At 41.8% G+C, this 23,478-nt stretch overlaps 1 protein-coding gene across 1 annotated transcript in view; it reads right to left on the bottom strand.

Annotated features, from left to right (window-relative positions):
• The window catches only part of cspg4 (chondroitin sulfate proteoglycan 4), a 67,571-nt gene extending 49,875 nt beyond the window's left edge, over positions 1 to 17,696 (bottom strand). The window contains exon 1 of the mRNA XM_022756251.1: positions 17,621 to 17,696. Within this exon, the coding sequence (XP_022611972.1) occupies positions 17,621 to 17,696 (76 nt within the window). The remainder of the gene's footprint in view (positions 1 to 17,620) is intronic.
• Positions 17,697 to 23,478: the final 5,782 nt, after the last annotated feature.

Raw genomic sequence — 23,478 nt, 5'->3', positions numbered from 1 at the left:
AAAGGAGCCTTTGTGTCCATGAAAATCTGCTCCAACTGACACTTGACTAAATGCAGCAAAGGAAAGGACAAATGGAAAGAAAGAGTCAAAGAGAAAGTACGCCATGTACCCAGTGGGAGGAGGGGATTTTCTGGAGAGCAGCAAAAGATGTATTTTGGGGAAAAGAGCTCCTTCTTGAGGCTTCTGATCTGCTGCTTCACCAGAAGGCCTTGGCATGGTGTCAGGGCGTTGGTCTTGTTTCCAATAGCGTCACTTTCTGTGCGACAGCAGCTTCATAAGACCTTAATAATGTGTTTTATTTTTAACTGCTTTACTTATCTGATGTGGCAGCGCTAAACGCAACAGTCATTTTCAATGAGAAGCTGTAGTTACACTAAAGCACACACAAACTACGATTGTGGTTTTACTTTGACAGATAACTCAAGGCAGAAATGTGCTGTACTGTTTGTCCATGGAGAAGAAACCTGTGTACCTTGAACACCTCTCTTTCAGCTGCAGTTGCCGCTAATGGACATTGATGCTTCTGGCTGATTCCATGTGACTACATAAAACCCATTTCAAGCACTTTATCCATTTACAACCAGATTATATACAGACGGGTTGTATCTTTGTAAGGGTGCTGGGCCACTACAGCCAGAACAGCTTCATTGTGCCTTAGCATTGATTCTACAAGTCTCTGAACTCTACTGGAGGGATAAACACCAAGGATATTCCCTCATTTTGTGTTTTGATGATGGGGGTGATCCCTTAGAACAGCTTAGTATTGATTTGCAGTAACCCTTCCCTCTAAGTGGACCCAAACCATACCAGCAAATGCCCCTCACTGCATCACAGAGCCACAGGATCTCCACACTGTAGGGGTCAAGCATTCAGGCCTGTGCCCTTCTCTTGGTGTATGCCACACACACACACATACACACACACACACACACACACACACACACACACACACACACACACTCGTCCACTTGTGGAGAATATGGTGAAGGATGAATCATCTGACCCTATCACTTCTTTTTCCACATCTCTGTAGACCAGTGCACCACTGAACTCTCAAATGTGCATTCATCTCTGTAATGAGGGGTTTATGCACTGCAACCCTACTATAACATCCCTTTCTCTATGTAATTGTCGATGGACTGTTCTTGCTGTCAGTCTGATCACGTCCTGCACTGACTTTCTGAGTCACTTGAGGATGAGTTGCCGTTCTGTTTTTCCTTACCTACAGTATTGCCCTAATGCACAAGCATCACTATTTACTGACGTCTTTCCCATAGACCGAAATGCAGATGTCACTTCAGTCACGCTCCTATTGAAACACGAGCCAGTTGAGCATCTTTCCCAACAACCATCCCTTGTTCAAAGTCACTTACATCTTTTCCTCTTGCAGTCATCTTGATACAAAATCAGAATCAACTGGGAATGCTTAGCATTTTTGTACCTGCCACGGAGCATAATGGGATGTTAATTTCTTATCATGCAGTGCACCAGTGTAGAAGCATTTGCATATTTATATTTCCTATATTTCTTATAGTTAGATTTCTTCACTCATTTCAGGTTTTTTCCTTTAGTTTGCCCCCCATCTGTTCACGTGACTTCAACCCCTTTGGTGCTCTGAGCACGGTACAGCATGCTACGCCCTCAGAACTGTCTGAAACATATAATAAGGCATGCCTCCAGCTGGAAACACTGAGTAAAACAAGCCTACTGTGAAGAAGGGTCCTGGTGATCCATTTGAAAGTGAATATAACTTACTTTGTATTACAGTTCACTTCAAAGGTCTCACATTTCTTTACATGCCTGTGAAATCAAGCTCATCAAAGTCAAGCTATTAACTCGCCCCTCTTTAATATAGCTCCAGTGTTAGAATCAGAGCTATTATAATGGGTGTGAAACATGTATGTAACACAGCATATGTTGAAGCTTTTCAAAATTCACAACACTGGTTCTGTGAATCTAATGTAAATGAGGTCTGGCCTTTAGTTATGAATATATTTGCGGTTGTTTATTAGAATTTAAATGAGGTTGAGGAATTGAATTTCACAGACCAAATGAAGCAGCCCATATATTTCTGACTACTAATGAACGCTGTTCCGAAACTGCACTGATTCTCAATAATCCTGCCAAAGGCATCCAATACCATCCAGCTGGCATTTAGATGTTCTACAGATGCGCTCAATTCACCAAGAATAACGCCCATGGAAATAAACACATCCAGCGCAGTGCACTGCAAAGTATGGAACGCGTCAATGATGCATTTTCATAAACATACTTAGCCGTTTGGATATGAGTAACACTATGGAGGCACAATAGTCCATTTGTTGTTGAGTGGTTTGGTTCCAGAGGATGCCGAGGTTCATACTCTGCACTCATCAAGTCAAAAGAGGTTTTTCAATATATGTCATCCGCTGTCGTCCACTGTGTATTACATAGTGGAAATTACAGAATGATCTTTCCGGAAAACCTACGTATCAATGTTCTGGTACAGTTGGATAAGGATGTGCCGCACTGAATTAACTGTACACTCTGAAATGATTCAGAAGTGTGTTTCAAATGTTAGTTGTGCAAATACCTCTGGGAAACAGGGAGAAAGATTTTCATTTATTTGTGTGAAATCTCACTGGATGGGCGCAGAACCAAAGAATAAGAGGGATAAGAAAGACAGACCGAGGTGTAGTGAAAAGAGCTCAGAGACACATCAGGGCTGTTATTGTGAAGTCTCTCTGCCTCACCGAAACTGCAATCCAGGCATAGTAAGTTATCCAAGCTGTCCTTTTGTTATCTGTTTTTAATTTCACCATGAATGCCACATGAAGAAAGAAGTCGCCGCATTCATATTTTTTTGACACGTGTTTTTTGAAAAGATCCGTTCTTGGCGTGTTAGGCGGAGACGGAGGAAAGCCGACACAGGAGGGCGCGGCAGGCTTGGATGGCTGGGCAGCGCGGGTCCGGTCCTGTTGGAATTGGCAATGAAATGTCCAGCTCCGCGCCACCACAACATCCTCCTCGCACAATGTGTGTTTCACGTCCTCAAAGTGATTCACTAAAATCGTACCATGTTCCCATACGTCACTCTGCGTCTCCTGAGGTTCAGTGGTTTTACATGATTTATCTAGATTTCACTAAACAACACCATAGGGGCCTTCTTTTACCTAAACAATATATTTTTGTAGTTCAAGACTCACAGGAAGGAAGTATATTATATCTGTAACACAGCACACCTGCTCACAGTTAAAGTCCCATTCATAAATCCACTACAACAGCCTGTTCCAGTACATATTAGCCAACCCCGATTTTTTTTCCTCTCTCAAAGACAGACCTTTTCAGGGCCACTAAGTTTGATTCCAAATGACCTCACTCTGCAGTGATGTGATTCAGGAGTCAGCAGTGAGTTCAAACGGAGACCACCATCAATAGTTTATGACTTGCATTTAAAAGAGGCCTGAGGAGGACTGTTCTGGTCAAGGTAAAACCATTATCAAATGTGAATGATTCACACATCTGATAGTATGGCTTCGCACTACCCAGCACACAGTCCTGACACTGCATGCTTTAGAGAAAGTGCTGGGATAACCGGGGGGGGGGGGTTAGATCAGTATGTGAGAGGCTCAAATGGAATATGGAAATACTGCAGTAACGGCCTTAAGTGACTTTGGTGATAAAAAGTGATATGGCTGAAAATGTAAAGCCTCTATTGTCTGTGATGTTCATTGTAAACCATAACATGAGGGTGCTGGAGAAAATCGAACAGTGACGGGGTTAAAAATTGTCCTGGAAGTGGTGCTTCAAGAAAGAGTGCTGTAACAATAACATCATAAGTGGTTATATCCTTGGAAGAATGAATGTAGATGAAAACATCTGATTTAATCATCTTGGAATCATGAATATCTACAGATAATTAAAAAAATAAAAACCAACCAGTTAGTTCCTGAAATAACGGACATTCACGGACAAAGGTGTTGGTCTTTAAACTACAGGTGGCTGCAAACAAAAGGTCATTGATTCCCAAATTGTCTTGCGACCGTCAATATCCATATAAAACCTTATGATGATTTGACCAGTTGTCGTCAGATATCTTGCTCTGGACCTAAGTGTTGGACAGACTGATTTCATCCTATGGATTCATTTTTTTACTTTTTGGATGCATTTTGTTCATTTTCGCTCCAGCTGATTTTTAAATATGTTTCTGCCGCTGTCAGTCGTCCATGAAACTGGAAGGTTGGTGGTTTGATTCCCGGCTCCTGCAGTCCGCATTGCAAAGTGTCCTTGGATAAGATACTGAACCTCAAATTGCCCCGATGTATGATTGGTATGTGAATATGAGCGTATGGTAGCAAAGTGCTATATGTGTTGGAAATAGCCCTGTATGAATGTGTGTGTATAGGTGAATGTGGCTTCCATTGTAAAAGCAGTTTGAGTGGTTGATAAGACTAGAAAAGAGCTATATGAGTGCAGTCCATTTACTGTGGATTTCATAACACAACTCTTACATTGTACTGACATTATTTCTTCCAGTATGGATAAGAACAATTACTGGGACCAATATTTCTTTCAACGTACATGAATATTTTTTTTTTAACAGGAAGAAAGACTTGAAAAATGTGAACCTACTTTTAATAGTGTGTTTTTTTCTTTTCATACATTTGCATATGAGAGAGAGCAGTTTAAGTGTTGTCTACTAGAAAAAAAAAAAACTCTTCAGCCAGACCAAAATCCTGACCTCACTGACACGTCTATGCAGTTAATTCCCTGTATAAGCTCCCAAACTGTAACCACTCAGCTCAACAACGGGGCTCAGGAATGCTGACCTGCATACACAAAGACAGATGTCAGGTAACGGCTGAACATTCCCTGGCAGTAGTGCACTATTTTTGAATTTCCAGAGACCACCAGATAGTGTTTTTATTAGAATGTGGACTGGATTTCATCCCTCAGCACTGTACTATAGGTGTCATGTTGGAAACAGCCTCTTCTGCAGCGCTATCTGGAGCCGAGCATTCCCAGTAAAACATGAGGACGACATTTTTTTAGCTGCTCAACAGAAACTGTTCAAAGAATTCAGTCAATTATGGGAGAGAGAGTGAAGGTTTCCCATTAGAGGAGAAGGGAAGGTTACAAGATGCAAGCGTGTGTTTAATGAGCACGCATTGCAATTTGTTGAAGGCTTCAAGCACAAGAAGTAGCCTGAAGTGGGGCTGTTAATGTTTAGATTCTGCAGCCAGTAACAGGGATGTTCGTGATTAGGCCTAATCAATGATCTACCATTCGAGATTATTCTTGATTATGTGCCTATTCAATCATAGTTATTAACCTGAGTCATTTTACTGGCAAACATTACCAACATAATTACATTCTCTTGCTTCTTCCTTGTCATGTAAATGCTTGAGTAAAGCAGAAATACTGCACTACATATAGCTTCCCTGCCTTTGACATGCATGTTCAATTATGTCTGGAAATGAAATCCGTAATTTGGCAACACAGTGAACCCAGTTTATTCCACATTCAGTTGCCAGGAAAATATTTCTGCTTAAAAGTAGCTGCATGTTGGATGACCCTCTGATTCCTGTGCTACAACAGCTGCTGAGCAAGTGAGTGTGGAGACATCCAGCAAAAAACAGAATATGAAAAATTACAGAAGGAAATTGCTTACTTCTACATCTCAAAAGTCTTTTTTTTGGTGGGGGTGGATTATCTCTATAACTATACGTGACTGTATTTTGTCACTCATCTGTGTTCTCTGAACTCACCGCACCTCAACTAACTGATGTGCTATCTGGTTTGATGATGTGTGGTTGCAAAGTTGAAAACATTATTTTGTTTCGAGAAAGTTTTTTGAGGCTGTAAAATCGGGTGTTTGGGTGAAAATGAAATCTAATCATGGGGAGATTTTCCTGTTTTAAAGTTTGCATCACACTTTCCTGGGATCAGATATTTCTATGTTAACCCGCTGACCTTTCACTGTCTGCTAAAGTAGAGAAAAGGCCTGTGTGTGTAAAACTTTATAACCACCATCCGTAAATTTTGCTTCCCCATCCATGGCGTCTCTATTGACTCATAACTGAAACCTGATTAAAAGTGTCTCCTTCTCCTTCACCTACTGTACATCTCCCTTTGGAGACTGAACGCAGGCTATTTAGTCGACTCAGTATAGGGTCATCGCTTTCACCTGCATTCACCTGCTGATGTGGAAAGAGCAGGTGGCTCTAATATTATGAATAAATTGGGTTTCACTGACAGAATCGGTGAGTTAAATGTTAGTTCACCACCTCCAGGATCTTAACCATTTTAGAGTATTTAGGATTTCCAATAAATGCCAATGTCCACCCTTTTTCCTCAGTCAACTTTTACTAAATGTCCATCTGGCTACACAACTCATTTTACTTTCACTTGACCACTTTCCTTTCCATATATCAACAAAATGAGTTCATGTGTTTAGTGGAGGGAGGAAACACCAGGCGCTAGCTAATTTTTCTGATAAATTAATGTGCATTACAGAGTCAGGTAGCCAGAAAAAGCAAGTTCAGTTTTTTCCCCCTTAGGCTGGCCTTGAGCTAATTGCCATCCGATGGTTGCTGGTACCTTTATGTAAAGCAAAATGCTCTCACACACTGCAAATTAGCTACATAACAAGTGGAGGTTACTGAGCAAGGATCAGACCACACTGCTGCTAGATTGGACTACCTGAGCAGGTCATGTGTATCAGTAGTTTGGTTTCAACATCTCCATGGTGTTTAAACCTAGTGTCCTTTCCCCTTCAGGGGACTGAATGATCCTGACAACCTGGCAATGAGCTCACCAAATCTAAACTGAACTCAATGATGTTTAAACCATCCCGAGTTTCTCCTCTGTGGTCACTTACACAATGGAGATTCATCCTGAGGAGAAGCTTTGAGAATGCTTTTTTGGCTGTAAAGTGACGGGGGATTCCAGGGTCACACGGCCAGCTTCCCTGTTCGCTATCTTTACATTCCCCACAGGCCCGTTCCCATGGCAAAGTCTGGCACAATATGGCGCATCAGATTGCATAGTTGGCTGCAAAAATACTGGTTGTTCTTGGTGCACACTCATCTCTTCTGTCCTCTGGTTTGGCTCGTCATTTGTTGACTTCAGTGGGCTCAGCTGTTGTTGTCAGCTGCTCCAAGATTCAGATTTCTTTCCTTTTTTCTTATTTCTCACAAACTCTATTCTCCTCCACATGATAGGATACTTTTTAAGAAACATGTTTAGATTCTCTGTTTGTTTAATCAAGCATGGAATCGTTCTGAGCTGGGTCTCTTTCATGGACTGTGAATAATGTCTGAAAAGGTAAATATGTTGTTGGAGTTGAGGCGTGAAAAGTGAAGCAGACATGCTTTTCAGCAAGGACGAAAGTACATGGGAGACCTAACAAGTAAAAGGGAGAGGTTTGAGGGTGAAGCTACAGAGAGTGAGTTTGTTACAGTGAGAGTGGTTTTACTTTATATAGGAAATGAAGGCACACTCATAATGAATTTTTGTCTCCATCGGGGTAAAAGCCAGTGATCATGTAGTGGACATACATAATGTATATAACTGGAGGTTCAAATCAATTAGTTCACAGGGGAAACATGAATATGGGAATGTAGTAGATAATAAAGTCCATGGAGGGGTCATTCAAGGCCAAGAAGGGAATAATAACAAGCAACACAAGGGAAATGTAGAGCCTATTCAAACTTTCAAATTAAGAAATTAGTCAATAAAATTGTATTGGCATATTTTGTCTTGTGCATTTTTACTGTATGAAGCCTGCTATATGTCCTTCTCTGTCTCTCATGTGTACAGTAAACATAAAGCTACAACTAGCAGCTAGTTAGCTGAGTTTAGCACAAAGGCTGAAACCAGTGGAAACAGCTGGCACAAGAAGTTATTTTAACACTTTGGTTTTTAAAACAAACAAGATGTAGTGAGCTTTAGAGGTGATGGTGGGCAGATTTAGGCTGTTTCCCTCTGTTTCCAGTCTGCTTAGCTAAGCTAATGGGCTGCTAGTTTTAGCTAGCATGAGAGTGGTATGAATTTTGTCATCTAACTCTCAGCAAGAAAACAAATGAGCAGATTCGCCAAAATGTGTAACTATTCCTACTATGTGTAACTATTCTACTAATTTCTACCAACGAACCATCGCATCACAATGTTCCTTCATTTCTTCGTTGATTATACCACTTTGTTTCAGCTCATTCTGACTTTGCTACTGTATTAAGAAACTGCCCAGCCATTTAATCCCAACAATAAATTAGGGTTAAGCCCTAAAATTGTACCTTTTCTACCTTGACAAAACCTTCTTCAATATTCCTGCTTCAACAACAACTATTCTACTTGTCTAATCATAATCATGAGCACATTTTTTTTTTGTGACAAACTGCAGAGAACAGATGCAGATCATCTCGCCCACTGATCACTTCACACTAGTTTATGACACTATGTTGAAGTTTTCAGCATCTGTTTTGCCATAACTGTGTGAAAGATCCAACATGATTACACAAGGAGCTTGGTTGTCTGGCTTGGCAAACCAGTGACGTGCGCTTCAGCTCGTCAGTGCAGCTGTTCTCTGTTCCATGCGACTGGAGGCAGCCATATAGTCAGTGTAACCCAACTTCATGGGACAAATCGTTTCCTCTGGTTATTTTAAGCCTTCATAACCAGCGGGATGACGACATTTGTTCTGGCCTCTTAACACCAGGATCTATGTGAACCACAGCACATACAGAATACACGCCCTCACACTCACACACACTCAAATAAACACAATCCTGACACACAGACACATAGTCCCCACCCTGGATTCCCCCCCCCCCCCCTTCCATCTTTCATCAACCCCATGTGAAGCAACATGCTCTTTTGTTGGTTGTCCCGTCTAGCTATATTTATCCGGTGCAAGCTATTCCAGACTGTCATCTGCCAGATCCCAGCCCTGGTGCTATCCCCAGCCCCCTTGATTCTGTCTGAACCCAGCCTGTAATGAGGCCGTCTGGCGTCAAATTACTCAGAACACTTCATGGTCCCTCGGCGGTGCTGATGAAGATTTTCAACGGGATGGGAGCTGGCGCTGATCTGCCTTCATGTCAGCATGCTGTGAAAAGAGGCTCTCTTAACTGCAGCCTCCCACCGCCAAGCAGTGGGAATGATAGAGTAGGAGACTAGCTATTTGAAAGAAAAAAGGGGGAGTTCATATTTATTTTACATGACTCAGTATCATCCTCATGGAAAACAAAGAAAATGAAGTCAGTGTTATCCATCAGGTGTCAGGTGTTCACTAAACTTTGTTAGAGTGTCAAAACTTTTGTATGTAACCAAATGCACCGAGTATAAATGAATGTTTTATTCCTCTCAGGAGATGAACACATCATAGCAGCTAAAGCTAAATTCTGGTGTCTTGGAAGAAAGGCTAATAACATGTTGGAGTCGAGAACTAATTAGACGCACAAAAAAACTATTAGTTTGGAGTCTGATGTCTCATGATCAACAACTGCAGCCTTGTGCTTATGAGTCATACACCCTCTGGGCTGGAGGGAGTCCCCATTCTCGCAGTGGATTTCTCTATATTTAAAATATGAGTCATATGCATGTGCAAGCTACTGTCCCTGCTGGACGTGTAAAAATAGTAGACAGAAGTCTATAAGGGATGGTGCTATGTAGAACGGAACTTAGCGCATGTGAAATGCAACATGCAACACATGAATATTAAAGACGCTCGGCTGATACTGCGTGTGGCTTGCTTGCTAAAAAGATTTTGGTTCCCAGGAGATGGAGTCTTGCTGAGAGAACATGAAACACATCTGATAACAAACTGGTCTCTCCATCCCTCTTTCGACAACCACTTCACATCTGACATTCTTCAAACGTTGGCTAATTGCCGCACACTCGCATTCTTTCATTGCAGTTGTTTTGGCTATATTAGGTAAGAGAAGCGGAGGGACAATTTGATTAAAGCCTCCAGCTGTGGCTCACTACTAACTGACCAAGCCACCTCCAGATGTTGCGAGTGGAAACCTCAGGCTTTTCCTAACACGTCTCAGATGAGTCAGCCCCGGCGCTGGAAACATTTCCCATGATTCACGCTGCTTTTCCAGTAGATTATCGTTACCCCACTGGCCACATCAGTCTAAAGCCACTGATCAGGGCATGTGAGTTACACAAGATGAAGAGTGTTCAACAAAGCAGGCATTGTTCTGAAGTCTAATTCAGGCATGAATCTGTATCATATGTTTATGTAAGATGACAGTATCAGGATGATATTACCAACTGATAACAGTCACAATAAACATTAAAGATCTTGGGGGGGGTAAACTGACAAAGTATTTCCACAAAAGCCCTCTGGGGTAAGAAGACATTTTGTTGTTCCTCTTTGCTTTTAATTTGTTTTCAGTGGATAAGAGAAACAACGGCAGCCAGTATAGAACTAATTCCTCTCTATTCAACCAAAAAATGATAAAACAGACTATTCTCCACAAAAAAAAAAATGAAAAAGAAAAAAACCCACAGAGGCCACTCGTATCGAGACATCTGGTCATGCATAATTCCTGCTTATTGAAAACTTGGCAGTTCTGTGGTGATGAGAATTTTCTCTGGAGTTTTCATTTTTGGGTACTAAACTCCCCAACAGCTCTTATCAAAAATAAACACACAGAGCTCAGCTGCTGCAGTGGGGGAAGGATATAAGCCCCATCTTTCTCAGGGTCATAACACACCCTTTGGTTTTAAATATTACACTTCAGGTCTCGGCCCCACAAGTATCCGAAAGTGTCCATGACATTATCACTTTAGTGCATCTACACAGGTGGTAATTGTCTTTGGGTTTTTGCAGCAGTCTTGGTTTGTTCTATTGTTATTTTTCTTATATTTTACAATGTTTCCTTTTGATTATATTGAATAATTGACATTCTCTTATACTTATCCTTATCTATATCCTGTTGTCTGATGCTGCAAAGATCCAACATCTTCAAAAATCACATTAATCAAATCTTATCTTGTAGTCCAGTCCGAGCACGTCAAGCTTTTGCCGAAGGACAGAAATTCAACAGGACCTTGAACTGAGCGCTTTTGTTGTTTCTGCTGTTGTGTCTGATTTTTAGCCACGCTGCTTCCGCGCCTCTGTAACTACCAATGCCCCTCAGTCCACCACTTTCCTTCTGACTGTAACATGTCTACAAATATTGGATGGATTGTCATGAAATTTTGTACAAACACTTGATGAATCCTACTGAGTTTGGTGATGCCTTGACTTTACCGTATGTCACCTTTAAAGGTAAAAAATGTGATTCGTCCATTGCTTATGGCTACGTTTAAAAACCAAATACCTGTAATACCAATGACATTTCCATCAGCCTTACTTGTACTTTGTGTTTAATGTTAATAAAATGCTAAACTAAGATGTTAGCATGCTAAAGTTAGCATTTGACTCAAAGGCATGGCTGTAAAAGCGTAATCTTGTTATTAATGTAAATGCTAATTGAGTAAAATTAAGGAAGTTTCTTAGTGAAAAGAGTGATGAACATCTGTAACATGTCCACACTTTGTAAAATCTAGTGAATGAAAAATAAAGCTGTTAAAGTTTATTATCATGTTCAGTGCGCCAACACAAAAAAACCCATGAAAAACCCTGGCTGGCTCCGGTCCTGCAGCTGTAAAACTCTTTGGTTCATAAGTATTAAGAATTGTGAGGAGAATGATGCCCTTCAGCAAGGCATTTACCGTTTTTTCAGAGTAATCCTCTGGAGTAAATGTTGACTGTTTTCCTCCTTTATTCATGCAGCTCTAACCCACTCTGCTGCTGCTGCTGCTGCTGTAGGTAAGACTGTGTCCTTAGAATTGCCTAAAATTGCATGGCATGAAGGTAATCACAGTTTAACAACAATTTGAAAAATCCCAAATTGCCACTTACAGACCTGAAATCTGAATGTACACCATCCGTCACTAAACTGCTGCAAAAACCCCCTACCATCAGCTTATCTGATTGACGTGGAAGGGGTTAAAACAACACGGGAGCACACCATGAGATGGCCTTTGACCTCCCACCTAGGGACAGAATCTGGGTCTGTGTTTATGTACAGAAAATCTTTTGTGTACACACCCAGGGCTAAATGAGGACTGTGTGTGGGCTGTCTGCCTGCTCTAAGCAGATCATGGCCCTAAAATATAATCCGAGGAGCCTGCCATTGACAGCCAGCAACCTCAAAGAGAGCAATGTGGGAAAGATCATCTGCCAGGGGAGTATAGAGTCCTCAAGGCGAGGGACATGTCTTTTTTTCAGTATTCTTGCATCACAATGAGAATAAACTGAGCTATGATATATGCTTGTGCTTTGAAGTCACTGAGTCCTATGCTTTAAGTCTGACAACAATGCAAGTGGCGCACTGAGGAGGAAGAGAGAGTTTCTCTCCTATTTTGGATGGGTTGTGCATCTACCACGACTCCGCCTGATAGCTTCATCACAGGTTCCCCCTGCTTTTAAGGATAATTCTGATTCATTACAAGTTGGGTCTTGTTTTTGTTCTTATTTTTAGACATTATTACGCTCTGTAATTACAACATCGCACTCACAGAGTTAATTGCTGAGATCTGGAAGGCTGAACAAGAAGTCAGATGGGGGAAAAAACACACAGTCAGATGATCAGACTGGCCTTCAAGAAACCAGTGTGCAGGGCCTAATTAAAGGACCTGGTGGCCTTGGGGCAAAAATGAACTAGTGGGCCCCTATTGATTCCCCCATTTCTCAAACTCTCTGTACACTGAGTACGTATTCTTTCATACTAGCAATTAGTTTGTGATGAATTAATTCAGCACAAAAGTTATACAGGAATATGCTTAAGTGCAGTAGTAACTGAAATAATAAAAGCAAGGTAAACCTGGTAGTTGTATTGGTGGTGCATGAAGTATTACCAAAGCATCAAATTACCACAAAGTAGTAACCACAGAGTGAACCTAGGTCCTCTGGGAGTCTGGGGCCTTGGGGCAGTTGCCCATTTGGAATTGAAGCCTTGCCCCAAGGTAAGGCCAAACACCAATAGCAATGTCATTACCCGAACTGTTGTAAACATCCATCACAGTTTACAGATATAAACTTTGACCTCCCATGCTCACTGTAACAAACCATGTGCATTCATCTCTACCTCCAAATAAAGTGTTTTAGACAGTCTGGCCAAAATACTGGCTTATTTACACCCTGTGTGATTGTTGGCCCTCTGACATTTCTTGCCCTGTCGCACTTTTTGTCACTCTTTAACATTTCACATTTCCTGCTTTTAGCTCACATGCTTATCTGACTACAGCAGGTCAGTGTCAGTGAGAGAAAGTAGCCCAGTGTCTTGCTCAAGGACAAGTTAACTGCTGTTACAGGAATCAAACCTCTAACATTTTCATTATGGGACAAGCACTGTAATTACTGGGCAGACACACTGCCTACCTTGTTGCTGTAGGTCAGATATAAAATGTTATCTATAGTAACAAGATGAAGTTATATGGAGGAAAGGAGCAGGGTGAGTCAGGTTGCCCGTACAGCTAACTTTGGATTCTTGCAATAATGTCTGCCTCAGGCCAGAAAACCAAAAAAAAAAAAAAAAGAAAAAAAAGAACAGTTAATAAACCATGACTCACCGAAACTTTCTCTCTGAAAGTGACAGGATAAAACATTGGGCGGGCAGAAGTGAGGGAGGTTATATCACATTACAAACATTATCAATGTTGGTTGTCTCCTGAGCTCCGAGATGTTATGAGGGTTTCATTTTCATGCAGCCAAAAGGACAAGATTGTCAATGAGTAAAAACGCCTTCCAAAGCAGTAAAGAATGACTCATGTTCAGCACTTCAGTTTCAGACGAAATGCACTTTTTCTGCTGCAGAGAAGCCTCCAGTTTATTCTTTTTTTACTGGCATACTGTATGTTAAGATTATATCTTATATTTTGTGTTGGAAGTGTACAACAAAGTGATTGAAAAATAATTACAGCATGTAGCACTACCTCTTAGGACATGTCTCACAAAGTTGGAGCCCCTGCTTATTTTTTGGATATTCACTCCTTCAGTCACATGTGGAAGGATTTTCATAGAGAAAGAGCAGACGAGGGGCTATGCATTTTGCTCTGCATTTATAAACACACTGATTTTCTTGTTTGGGTCTGCTCCAAATGCCCCATTTCTGTTCTGTCCTAACATTGTGTTGTGTTTAAGCTATGGGGTGAGGGGAGGGTCACACAAGTGCGTCTGTCGAACCAGAGCACAACCAGCCGAACACTAATCTCATCAATTTCCCAATGCAAATATTGGACTTATTAATCTTCTGTGCAGACACTTGTAGTCACACCATTCTCTCTGCCAACACTCGAGGAACACATGGAGGCCTTGTACACAGACACTTCACAAAGCCCAGGCAAACTCCATATTTATTTTTTTCTTGTTACCATAGTGACATTATACTCTGGGGGAGATAGGCGGCTCATATGCAGTCTTGGGATGCAAATCCCCTCGTTAAGCTTTTGCAATTGAAAATGCAAACACATTCACGAGCAAGACATCTCTGAAACACTCACAAATGTGCATAAACCATTAGACAATGTTTGTACTAGATGCTGTTGTCTTATATGTTATTTGAGCAATTGAAGACAAGCGTCCACAATTAGACGTGTGGTAATTCAATTAATGCTCTTAGAATATTATCTAGTAGCTTTTTCACATCATACATATTTATAGTGTTTTACACAGAGCATTATTAGTTCTGCCAACAGAGTCTGTCTGTCTGCCTGTCTGTCTATTCATCTGTCTGCTCATATTTGTATTCATATTAGGAAATGCCAACATGTCATAAATGGGTTTTCAGAAAAGACAAAATAAAAGACAACAAACAACAGAGTTTGCAGAGAGGTAGATAATGGGGCAAAAAAAAAAAGTCATTAACTTTTCACACTGTTGGGCCAGCAGAGGGGAGTGGCAGCAGACGTGACTTCCTTAGGAGCACAAAACTTCACAAACAGATTTACATGACAACATCAAACTTTGTGTGACTATCTACAGACAGACAGGAAACAAATCCTATTACCAGGCCAACCGAACAACACGCAAACACTGGAGAGCAATTTATGGTTTCGGAAATAACTGCCCTGCCAGTTTTTTTTCTTCCAAATCTTGGTGAAGTGGTGGTTAAAGGGCAGCTTTAATGGTCACTGAAGAAATACAGAGCTGCACAGAGACTCTGAGCAGGAACATGTCAAGTCCAATTTCAGATATAGCCATGATAAAATATGCATGCCTTGATACCAAATACAAAACCCTGCGTCTCGTCTACTTTTAATGCCAAAAAAAAAAGAAAAGAAGATGTGTCCCTTTTAAATTCTATGGTATTCACTGATATACAGGATCTAAAGGAGTTAATGCTATTCAGTAAACCTGGGTAGGTGAAAGATCATGTGTTATCACGAAGCTAAACAACATGAAAACTAAAATATATACAGTATGTTTATAAAAAAAAAAGAGAGAAACTGATATGGTGAGCTACTGCTGATGCTCACACTGCATCATAATTGTTCCCGTGGCTGCCATGTGGGCGGATAACACACGATGCTGTAAGACTATGGGAAAGTGGTAAGAAAAACTCATGGAAACTGTTATTATAGGGGCTGGTTCACTGTTCTGTGTTCGTGATTGGACTCTAATCATTTCTGCTGCCACGCAAGAAGTTGCTGAAGGTAGAGAAATAAAGTAAGAGTGGCTGCAGGAAACACCACCTCTGAGATTGCACAGTGCCTCTTTAAAAAAAGAGTGGCTTCAGGAACAGCCAAGGTATCTGCACATCATGTGGCGCCCGGCCTGGGAGATTTGAAGATGTAAACACAGGCAAGAAATGAAACCCTCTGTAAGCCTTCGAGGTGGTTGGTTGGAAGAGTCCCCCGACAGCTTGTGGCAGGCATTTTGCGGAGCGAAGGGGGGCCAAAATCTAATCAGTGACTTGGTACATCTGGTCAACATTAGCATTTAGTTCTCCAGGGTCAGTGGGTGAGTAGTGTTCACACTGAGTCGGCGAAGATTGTGCCAGCAGATAATTAGATGAGGAGAAATTGTTCCCTCGTACAGTGTCCCCCCCCCCCCCCCCCCCTTTTTTTTATTCTGCCATCGTTTTGATTAGGGGAACATTTGTTTTTAGATATGTGGAAAATCACATCTACGGCTGTAGATGCGCCGTCAGCGCTAACCATAATGCTAATTACTGTATCTATGTCTATATAAATATACTGCACACTGTTGTGCAAAAAGGTGTCTGTAAATTGCCATCAAATGCAATGTGACCACACTCAGACAGCAGCCACTGTTTGCTCAGTGTACAGCTAATTCTTCGGCGGAGGTGTCGCCGTCACGGGTGTCAGTGGGGTTTATCTATAAATGAGCAAGCAGAAGGGCAGATGACTCTTTTTCATGCTCGTGGTGAATCCTGCTCTCCAGCTGAGCTTTGATTCGTCGCCACTGAAACAAAGCAACACTCCTCCGTTCAGATCAAGAGCCACTTTTTCACTTTAGCTGCCAGTGAGACACTCGTGGAGAGGTTTGCCCAGACTTAACTGGAGTGGAATTTGCAGTGAGAGTTTGAAAAGCTGACAGCAGGCAGAAGACAATGGGCTCAACAGCTGCTCTAAGTCCGATGCTGATCCTGCCAACTCGCCATATGTACAATTTTGCAATGAGGTGAGTTGGTAAAGCTGTTTGAAGACACTGTTTCAACTTCCAAGACACTGTTTCAACTTCCATCCACATACCGGATTTTCCCCCACACCCAAAGGCCGAACGCCCCGCGCAAACTGTCCTCACACTGCAGGGGAATAAAAAAAGAACAGCTTCTGTATCATATACTGAGAAAGGTACATCTGTAGCTGACTTAACTCGAGCTCTATGGGGCCATTGTATACTTTAGCCTTCCAGCATCCCCCTCCCCAACACACACACTGCCTCTCTCACCCATTTACTAGCACCCCCCACTTTCATCTCCCCTCTCTGGGTGGATAGGGAGCAGCTCTGCCTGCCACCGCGCACTTCCCTCTGAAAGAGCCATTCATTGCTGCCGGCAGAGGGACCTCAGCTCACCTTCTAACCACAGAGGGCTTCAACTTGACTACCTCCTGCGTTTTGGCAACAAGCTTTCAATGCAGACATTCTCAAGGTAAATGCGCTCTCACACTCTGCCAGGCACAGGCTGAAAGGCAAAAAAAAAAAAAACAACAACAACAAAAAAAAAAAAAAACAGCATTAGATGAGAAACCGACAGATGTTGTCTCAGACCTTGGACCAGAGACAGACCCTCTTGTATTGAGTTTCATCCAAGAAAAAGAAGGTTTCACTGCTGAGCAATGAATGGTATGAGCACTGTGAGAGTGGACAACAAATACAAAAAAGTAAAGAAAAGAAGTCCTGGTGTGGAGTTTGTGCTCACTGTCATTGCAGGTTAAAGTTAAAGCTTTCTTAGTTCAGGTTTGAGGCACTAACTCGTCAGCTTGTCATGCTTTGACTTGTGCTTTGGGGAAGCCACTGAGAGGGACAGTGATCTGATTCCCCTACCGTGCATCTCTGACAGAGGGGAGCAGAAGGGAGGAACAGGACACCAACAGAGTGATTTGCAGTGGCACTTACCTCCATGACCGGGGCTGGGGAGGCAGAGCAGCAGGGTCAGGAATGCACCGACCACGACCGAATGCAGGGCTGTCATAGTTTCGTGTTGAAAGTTAAGTCCTCCACTCTCACGTTAAAGACACGCCATTCAGAAGGGACTGAATGAGTTTCCAGTTTTGGGACCTGCTACAGGATACTCCTCTATGTGAAGGGGCAGGGCTGGGGAGGGACCACGAGAAGGACGCCCTCCTTCAACCCACCCCAACGCACGCACACTCATACACACACTTCTTTCAAAGATTGAAATATCATATCCTGCCGCTCCCTGCTGCCTCTTTGCACTCACAAGTTCAAGACCTGTTACTACACACATATGTGTAAAGGATAAAACACACACACACACACACACACACACACACACACACACACACATACATACACACCTTCAAAGATTGAAATGTCAAATCCTGCCTTGCCTCTCTCTGCTGCCCCAACGCATTCACAAGCTCAAGACCTTTTACTATACACATATGTGCAAAAGATCTTTCTCTCTCACACACACACACACATACACACATACACACTCACGTGCATTTACATATATCAGCTCACAGGCATGCTTCCTGTACCACCCTTCAAACACACTGCCCCTCTCTCAGCTTCTCAGTCTGGCAACTCCTGGAATCGTAGACTCCCTCCTTTTGTCTCATTCAGTAATTGGAGTGGTCTTTGGAGACCAGCAGCTGCCTTCTGCAAGGATAAACCTTTTACTTTTAATTAAAGACAAATCAGGTTGCTCAACTCTCTCGGTGCCTTATCTTCCTAGCCTTTCCCTTGATCAATGTCTCGTCCTTTATGTTTTTGTTCTACAAACCTGCTCCTGAAGCTAATTAAACTCACACTTTAGCATGAAGCAGAGGTGGGTTGTGTTGGATTTGCATTCACTATCTCCCCTCTGTTGATAGGGCAGGGACAATGGAAAAGTTTTATGGCTCAAGTTATCTAAAAGCACTCAGAGAGAGACTTTAATCGTGGTGAGTGCTGTCGCTGATTGTTCTCCACTTTGCTTTCACTTTCTTTTTCCCATTTATTTATTTATTTCCCCCCCCTTGAAGAACATGCGCACACTCCTCACAAGGATTAGTATTTTCTGGTTGGATGCTAAGATTAAACCTCAAGTTCACTCTCAAAGCCTCAACGTTCAATTTCACCTGTCTCACAGTCAGCTGGTTGGCAAATTATTCCTCGTTCTCTCTGACAGCCGAAATGGGAATACAATTAAAATTTTTTAAACACTTCCTCTCAGGTGTGGAATAACCTTACAACAGTAATTCACTCGACTGCGGCTCTTGCGGTTCAATTAGAAGTTTGCTTTTCAACCGAACAAATAATTCCTTGGAAATGATCTTCAAATTAGCCGGCATATGAAGTATGATAAACAGTTCCAAAACACGAGAATAAGAGGGGTTATTTTAAATAAATGGAGAAATTTTGTTTTTGTTTTCCCTCGAACTCGTGTGTGCGCACATCGACGCTTTAATGCCTTCTAAACATCGCTTTTTGATGTGTTCTCATTCCTGACTGGAACTGATATTCATACAGATCATCTTTCATATGGATTTCTCTGATCTGTGCGGGGAAGAACAAGTTCTCCTTTAAACGAAATCTTAATCTCTTGAATTTGGATCAACAGCACCTCCAGTGGAAAATAATCTCCAGACTGAAGTAGCATTCATTTGTTGGGAAAACAACAGCCACAGCAAAGATGAAGTGGACCTCTCATCTCTGCACCCCGCAAAACCAAAAAAAAAAAAGCGTGAAAGATCGTAGCCGTAAGAAAACCTGTGAAATAACACATGGCAGTTGTAACGTGACACTGTTTATTGCAGGGAACCTTTCCTGACACCACAGCCTCCCTGATTATTCCAGCACAACACGAGCTACAATTAAAAATGCTCCCTCTGAGCCTCAGCCAACCGTTTGCACCGATGACATGCTCTCGCCTCCCTGGGGATGCATAATTTGCCCTGGAGGGATGTCACCCACTGATATGAGTGGGCTCCTGCAGTATGTGAGAGCACAGACAGTCTTATGCAATCCGCGGCACCAGTGGCCCCTGTAGCGTAAGTGCTACAGATGATGCAAGTAGACGTGTGTGTGAACCCGACTTTATCAAAGTAAGCTGATGCAATACAAAAGATCTTTTGGGGCTTAATAATGCATGGATGTGCTTTGATTTAAGGTGTCCCGTGGAGTCTTTATTAGTCGAATGTTTGTCTGTTTGTTTACATTCAACCGTTCCCAACAAAATACCTTATGTATATCCTCAAGGGCCTAAAAACATGTTGAATGCATTTCCCACATCATGAAACTTCTACAAACCTTTTTTAAATCCTTTCTGAAACCTGATTTGTTTACATCAGCATGTGCTCTTTGTCTATTTATCTACTTTCATAGCTACATTTCTACATTTTACAGTGTAATTTGTATCACCTCAATCCCCTGTGCGCATCCTTGTGGTGGTGGAAGACAAGATAAAAACAACATAAGCCGCGTTTCCACCACAGTAACTTTCCCCAGGAGCTATGCGCGTTTCGACCGCAGGAACCAGGGTCTAAATTTAGTTCCGGGGTAAGTGATCGACCCCCAAAAAAGTCCCTGGTCGGGGGGGGTAGTACTTTCCAAAGGTTCAGGAACTTTGGGGGGTGTGGTCTGCATTTTATTTCACCCGCCATGTTTAAAAGTCCGCAGTGAGCGAGCGAGCGAACACATTTTCCACACCGCCATACAGGCCCAGGAGAAGGTAACAAAAACTGAAACTGGACCACAACAACCGGAGTGGCTAGGGTTGCCACTCTTCACGTATTTCAAAATAAAATGCTGCATCCTGTATTGAATATATACGGGACGCAATTTGCCCTGTATTTTTGTTCATGTTATGTCCTCAAAGTGCAGTGAATAATCTCATGTCAAGTAATAATTTTGCATAATCTTCCCACTTTAGGCCGCGCTGGAAACACAGACACCAGTGGGCCACAGGAACCTTTTAGAAACATGGTTATAAAGACCGACTTATGGAAACATTACACTACAGAAATGCTAGTGCTAAAAAACTCCTTACAGTAACTTTAAAGGTGCATTAATGATTTTTTTCTGGCCACTTGGGGGCAGCAGAACAAGCTGAAAGTGCAACAATTGATATATAAACTTGTTGTTTAAAAACTGTTAGCAAATATTTACCTATTAGATACATTAACTGGATTCATTTGGAGTCTGTCCAAGTGAATCTGGCTCTTATGTTGCTAAATGCTCCTCTGTGTTCACCAGCTTGTCACTAGCTAGTGTCTGTCTGCTGTTTGGTGCAGGTCAGGTATCATGCATTAACTTTATCAGAGCTTTTTAAGCCGAGAACAACGACCTCTTGTGGCTGGAAATGAGGTTGATGAGCTGGAGTCTGCAGACCTGAAAACTAAAAGAGGCTAAAAGGCTCCATAGAGCTGCATAATTCACTACCACTCATTTTATTCATTACTAATATTAAATACATTCGATGCAGCTTAAAAGGTTCACATTAGCTCCAGTCCGTCTTAAAACAATATTCACATTCCCATAGGTACATTGAAAGAGTTATTAGTCACTGTGATTATTCCTCTTCTCCACACTGGCATTGGGGCAAGCTTAAAAGTCCAAACATGGATTCTGAAGTTCAGATTAAGTTGATAGAAGGCTTCAGCCAACAAATAAAGGAGGTATCTTGCAAAATAAGAGTCTTTTTAGTATGAAATTCCTTCTTTGTCTCGCTGTCCCCCCTTTGCAGCTCAGCAAGGAAACACGCTCATAAGTATGTTAAGATCCCCACATGACTAACTCAGCCTGATGAAACCTCACATTAGCTCCAGATAAATTGCGGAATGAATTTTTATACGCAGACTGTGGATTTTGTCCCCTCCCATCACTTACACTGTCATGCTGTGAAGGGATCATTACACAGCCGTTGAGGACAGGAAGAATGATTACAGCGTTCAATAACTCTTTCAGTATAAAATATATGGGCATGCGAGTATTGTAATTAGAGAGACTTAAAACAGTCTGAACCTATCGTATGGATAGAAATACTTGTGCAACAATATGTCACATGTGATTCTACCACCTCCTCCAATTACCTACTGTTGTATCTCAGTGACTCTCCTGAGGTTGGAGTTAGTTCAGCAGCTCTTATCAGATCTCATTTCTCTCCCCCAGTTGATGTTATCTTCACACAGAGCAGTAACTGGGGACATTTCTGCCGAAATATCACCTCTCTTAAGCTATCTTGGGCAGAGCGAAGAAGCTCTGCATTCACCACAGGGTCTCAAATATCACCATCATGTGTTGCTGCAGCCGTCTGGCCAGACCCACCGCTATGTTCTCGAAGCCCCAGACTTGATTAAACCGCAGCAAGTATGTCGATGTTATTCCAAACCGTTTTTTTTTTTTTTTTCCACCAAACTTAAGCCAAATGCCAGATAATCACAGTGTTCTGTTTTGATCACGATGATTTACTGCTTTTAAAATACACTGTAATAATCAAGTGGCCCCTGAACAAAGAGCTTCAGTGGCATTGGCAGCAGCAAGGACCCTGCTGAGGGGAAAATAGAAGTGTTTCATTGTAAGAGATTCTTAATTTTGGCCAGGAGATATCACTGTGCTATGTCTTTTCAGCTAATGTGAACCCACTCAGTTGCTCCTCTCCGTCTCTTCAGTACAGTATAATGGTTCACTTTTCATTAGCTCAATTGTTTGACTAATGTTCACTTTTCCTCCCATTTGTCTTTATTGTTCTTTGAGAGCCATTCAAAGACGAACTGCATGGAAAACTAATCCAACATGAATAATATTAGTCCGTGACTCCTCTTTTTTTTTTTTTTTCCCTGTGACAACCAAAATTGAGAATAAACTGAAACCACATGCACAACATCAGTGCTCCCCATGCAGTACGCCTCAGGCATGGTTACTGGACAGGATTTTATGAGTGGAAAAGTTTTTTTTTTTTTTTTAAAGAGGTTGCAGGTTGCAACCCCTGTCAGTTAACAGCGCAGGTAAACACTTTGATGAGAGGCCGTGAGAGAGAGCAGCTCACGCAGAGGTGAAGCTTATGAGGCCCTTGATTCTTAACAGGGAAAAGAAGCTCATTTCAAGATGATATCTGTTACAGATCAATGATTATTGGAGGAAAGCCTTTAAAGATGAAACGGTGAAAGGAGAAAATGGCCTGTCATTATAAACTGAGGCTTTTTATCGTTATCTACAGCAGGTTTGTTATATTACACATAAGATAAGTCAGTCAATTTGGCACAACTATTTTGATGGTCGACGGTTTGATTGCCAAAAAATATTTGTTTCCAGTTTCTTCAGTGTGAAAAGTGAGTGTCTTTCATGTTAGACTAAACATTTGAAGGTATCACCTTGGACTCTTGGAAAGTGTGACGCACATTTTGTAACTATTTTATGATGTTTATAGACTAAAAACTATATTTATTAATCATTACTCCCTGCCCTATTACAAATTGTGCCACATGATGATAGAGTACTTTGACAGTAAATAATGTCAATCAATAACTTTTGTCTTAAACGCCATGAGGGGTCTTTCAATCAAAATACTAATAAAAGACGGCGTTTGTTGACCAGGGGATTAAAACCGGAAGAAACGCCTCGGAGCAGAGAGCCGAGCCGGATAAAATTTGCTTCGTTTTTTCCTCTGACAACTTGAGATCCAAACGTCTGACGACTAAAATCCTTCATCCTGTTAAAATGAAAACGACCATGGTGTAAAAAGTGTATCTTAAAAATATGGCTCAAAACTGGATTTTGACCTTCTGACAGGCAACCGAAATACCAAT

The sequence above is a fragment of the Seriola dumerili genome, unplaced genomic scaffold, assembly GCF_002260705.1.
Source record: "Seriola dumerili isolate Sdu_G_001 unplaced genomic scaffold, Sdu_1.0 BDQW01000242.1, whole genome shotgun sequence".
Classification (NCBI taxonomy): Eukaryota; Metazoa; Chordata; class Actinopteri; order Carangiformes; family Carangidae; genus Seriola; species Seriola dumerili.
Note: the sequence above shows the minus strand (reverse complement) of the source record. Positions and strands in the feature narration are given on the sequence as shown.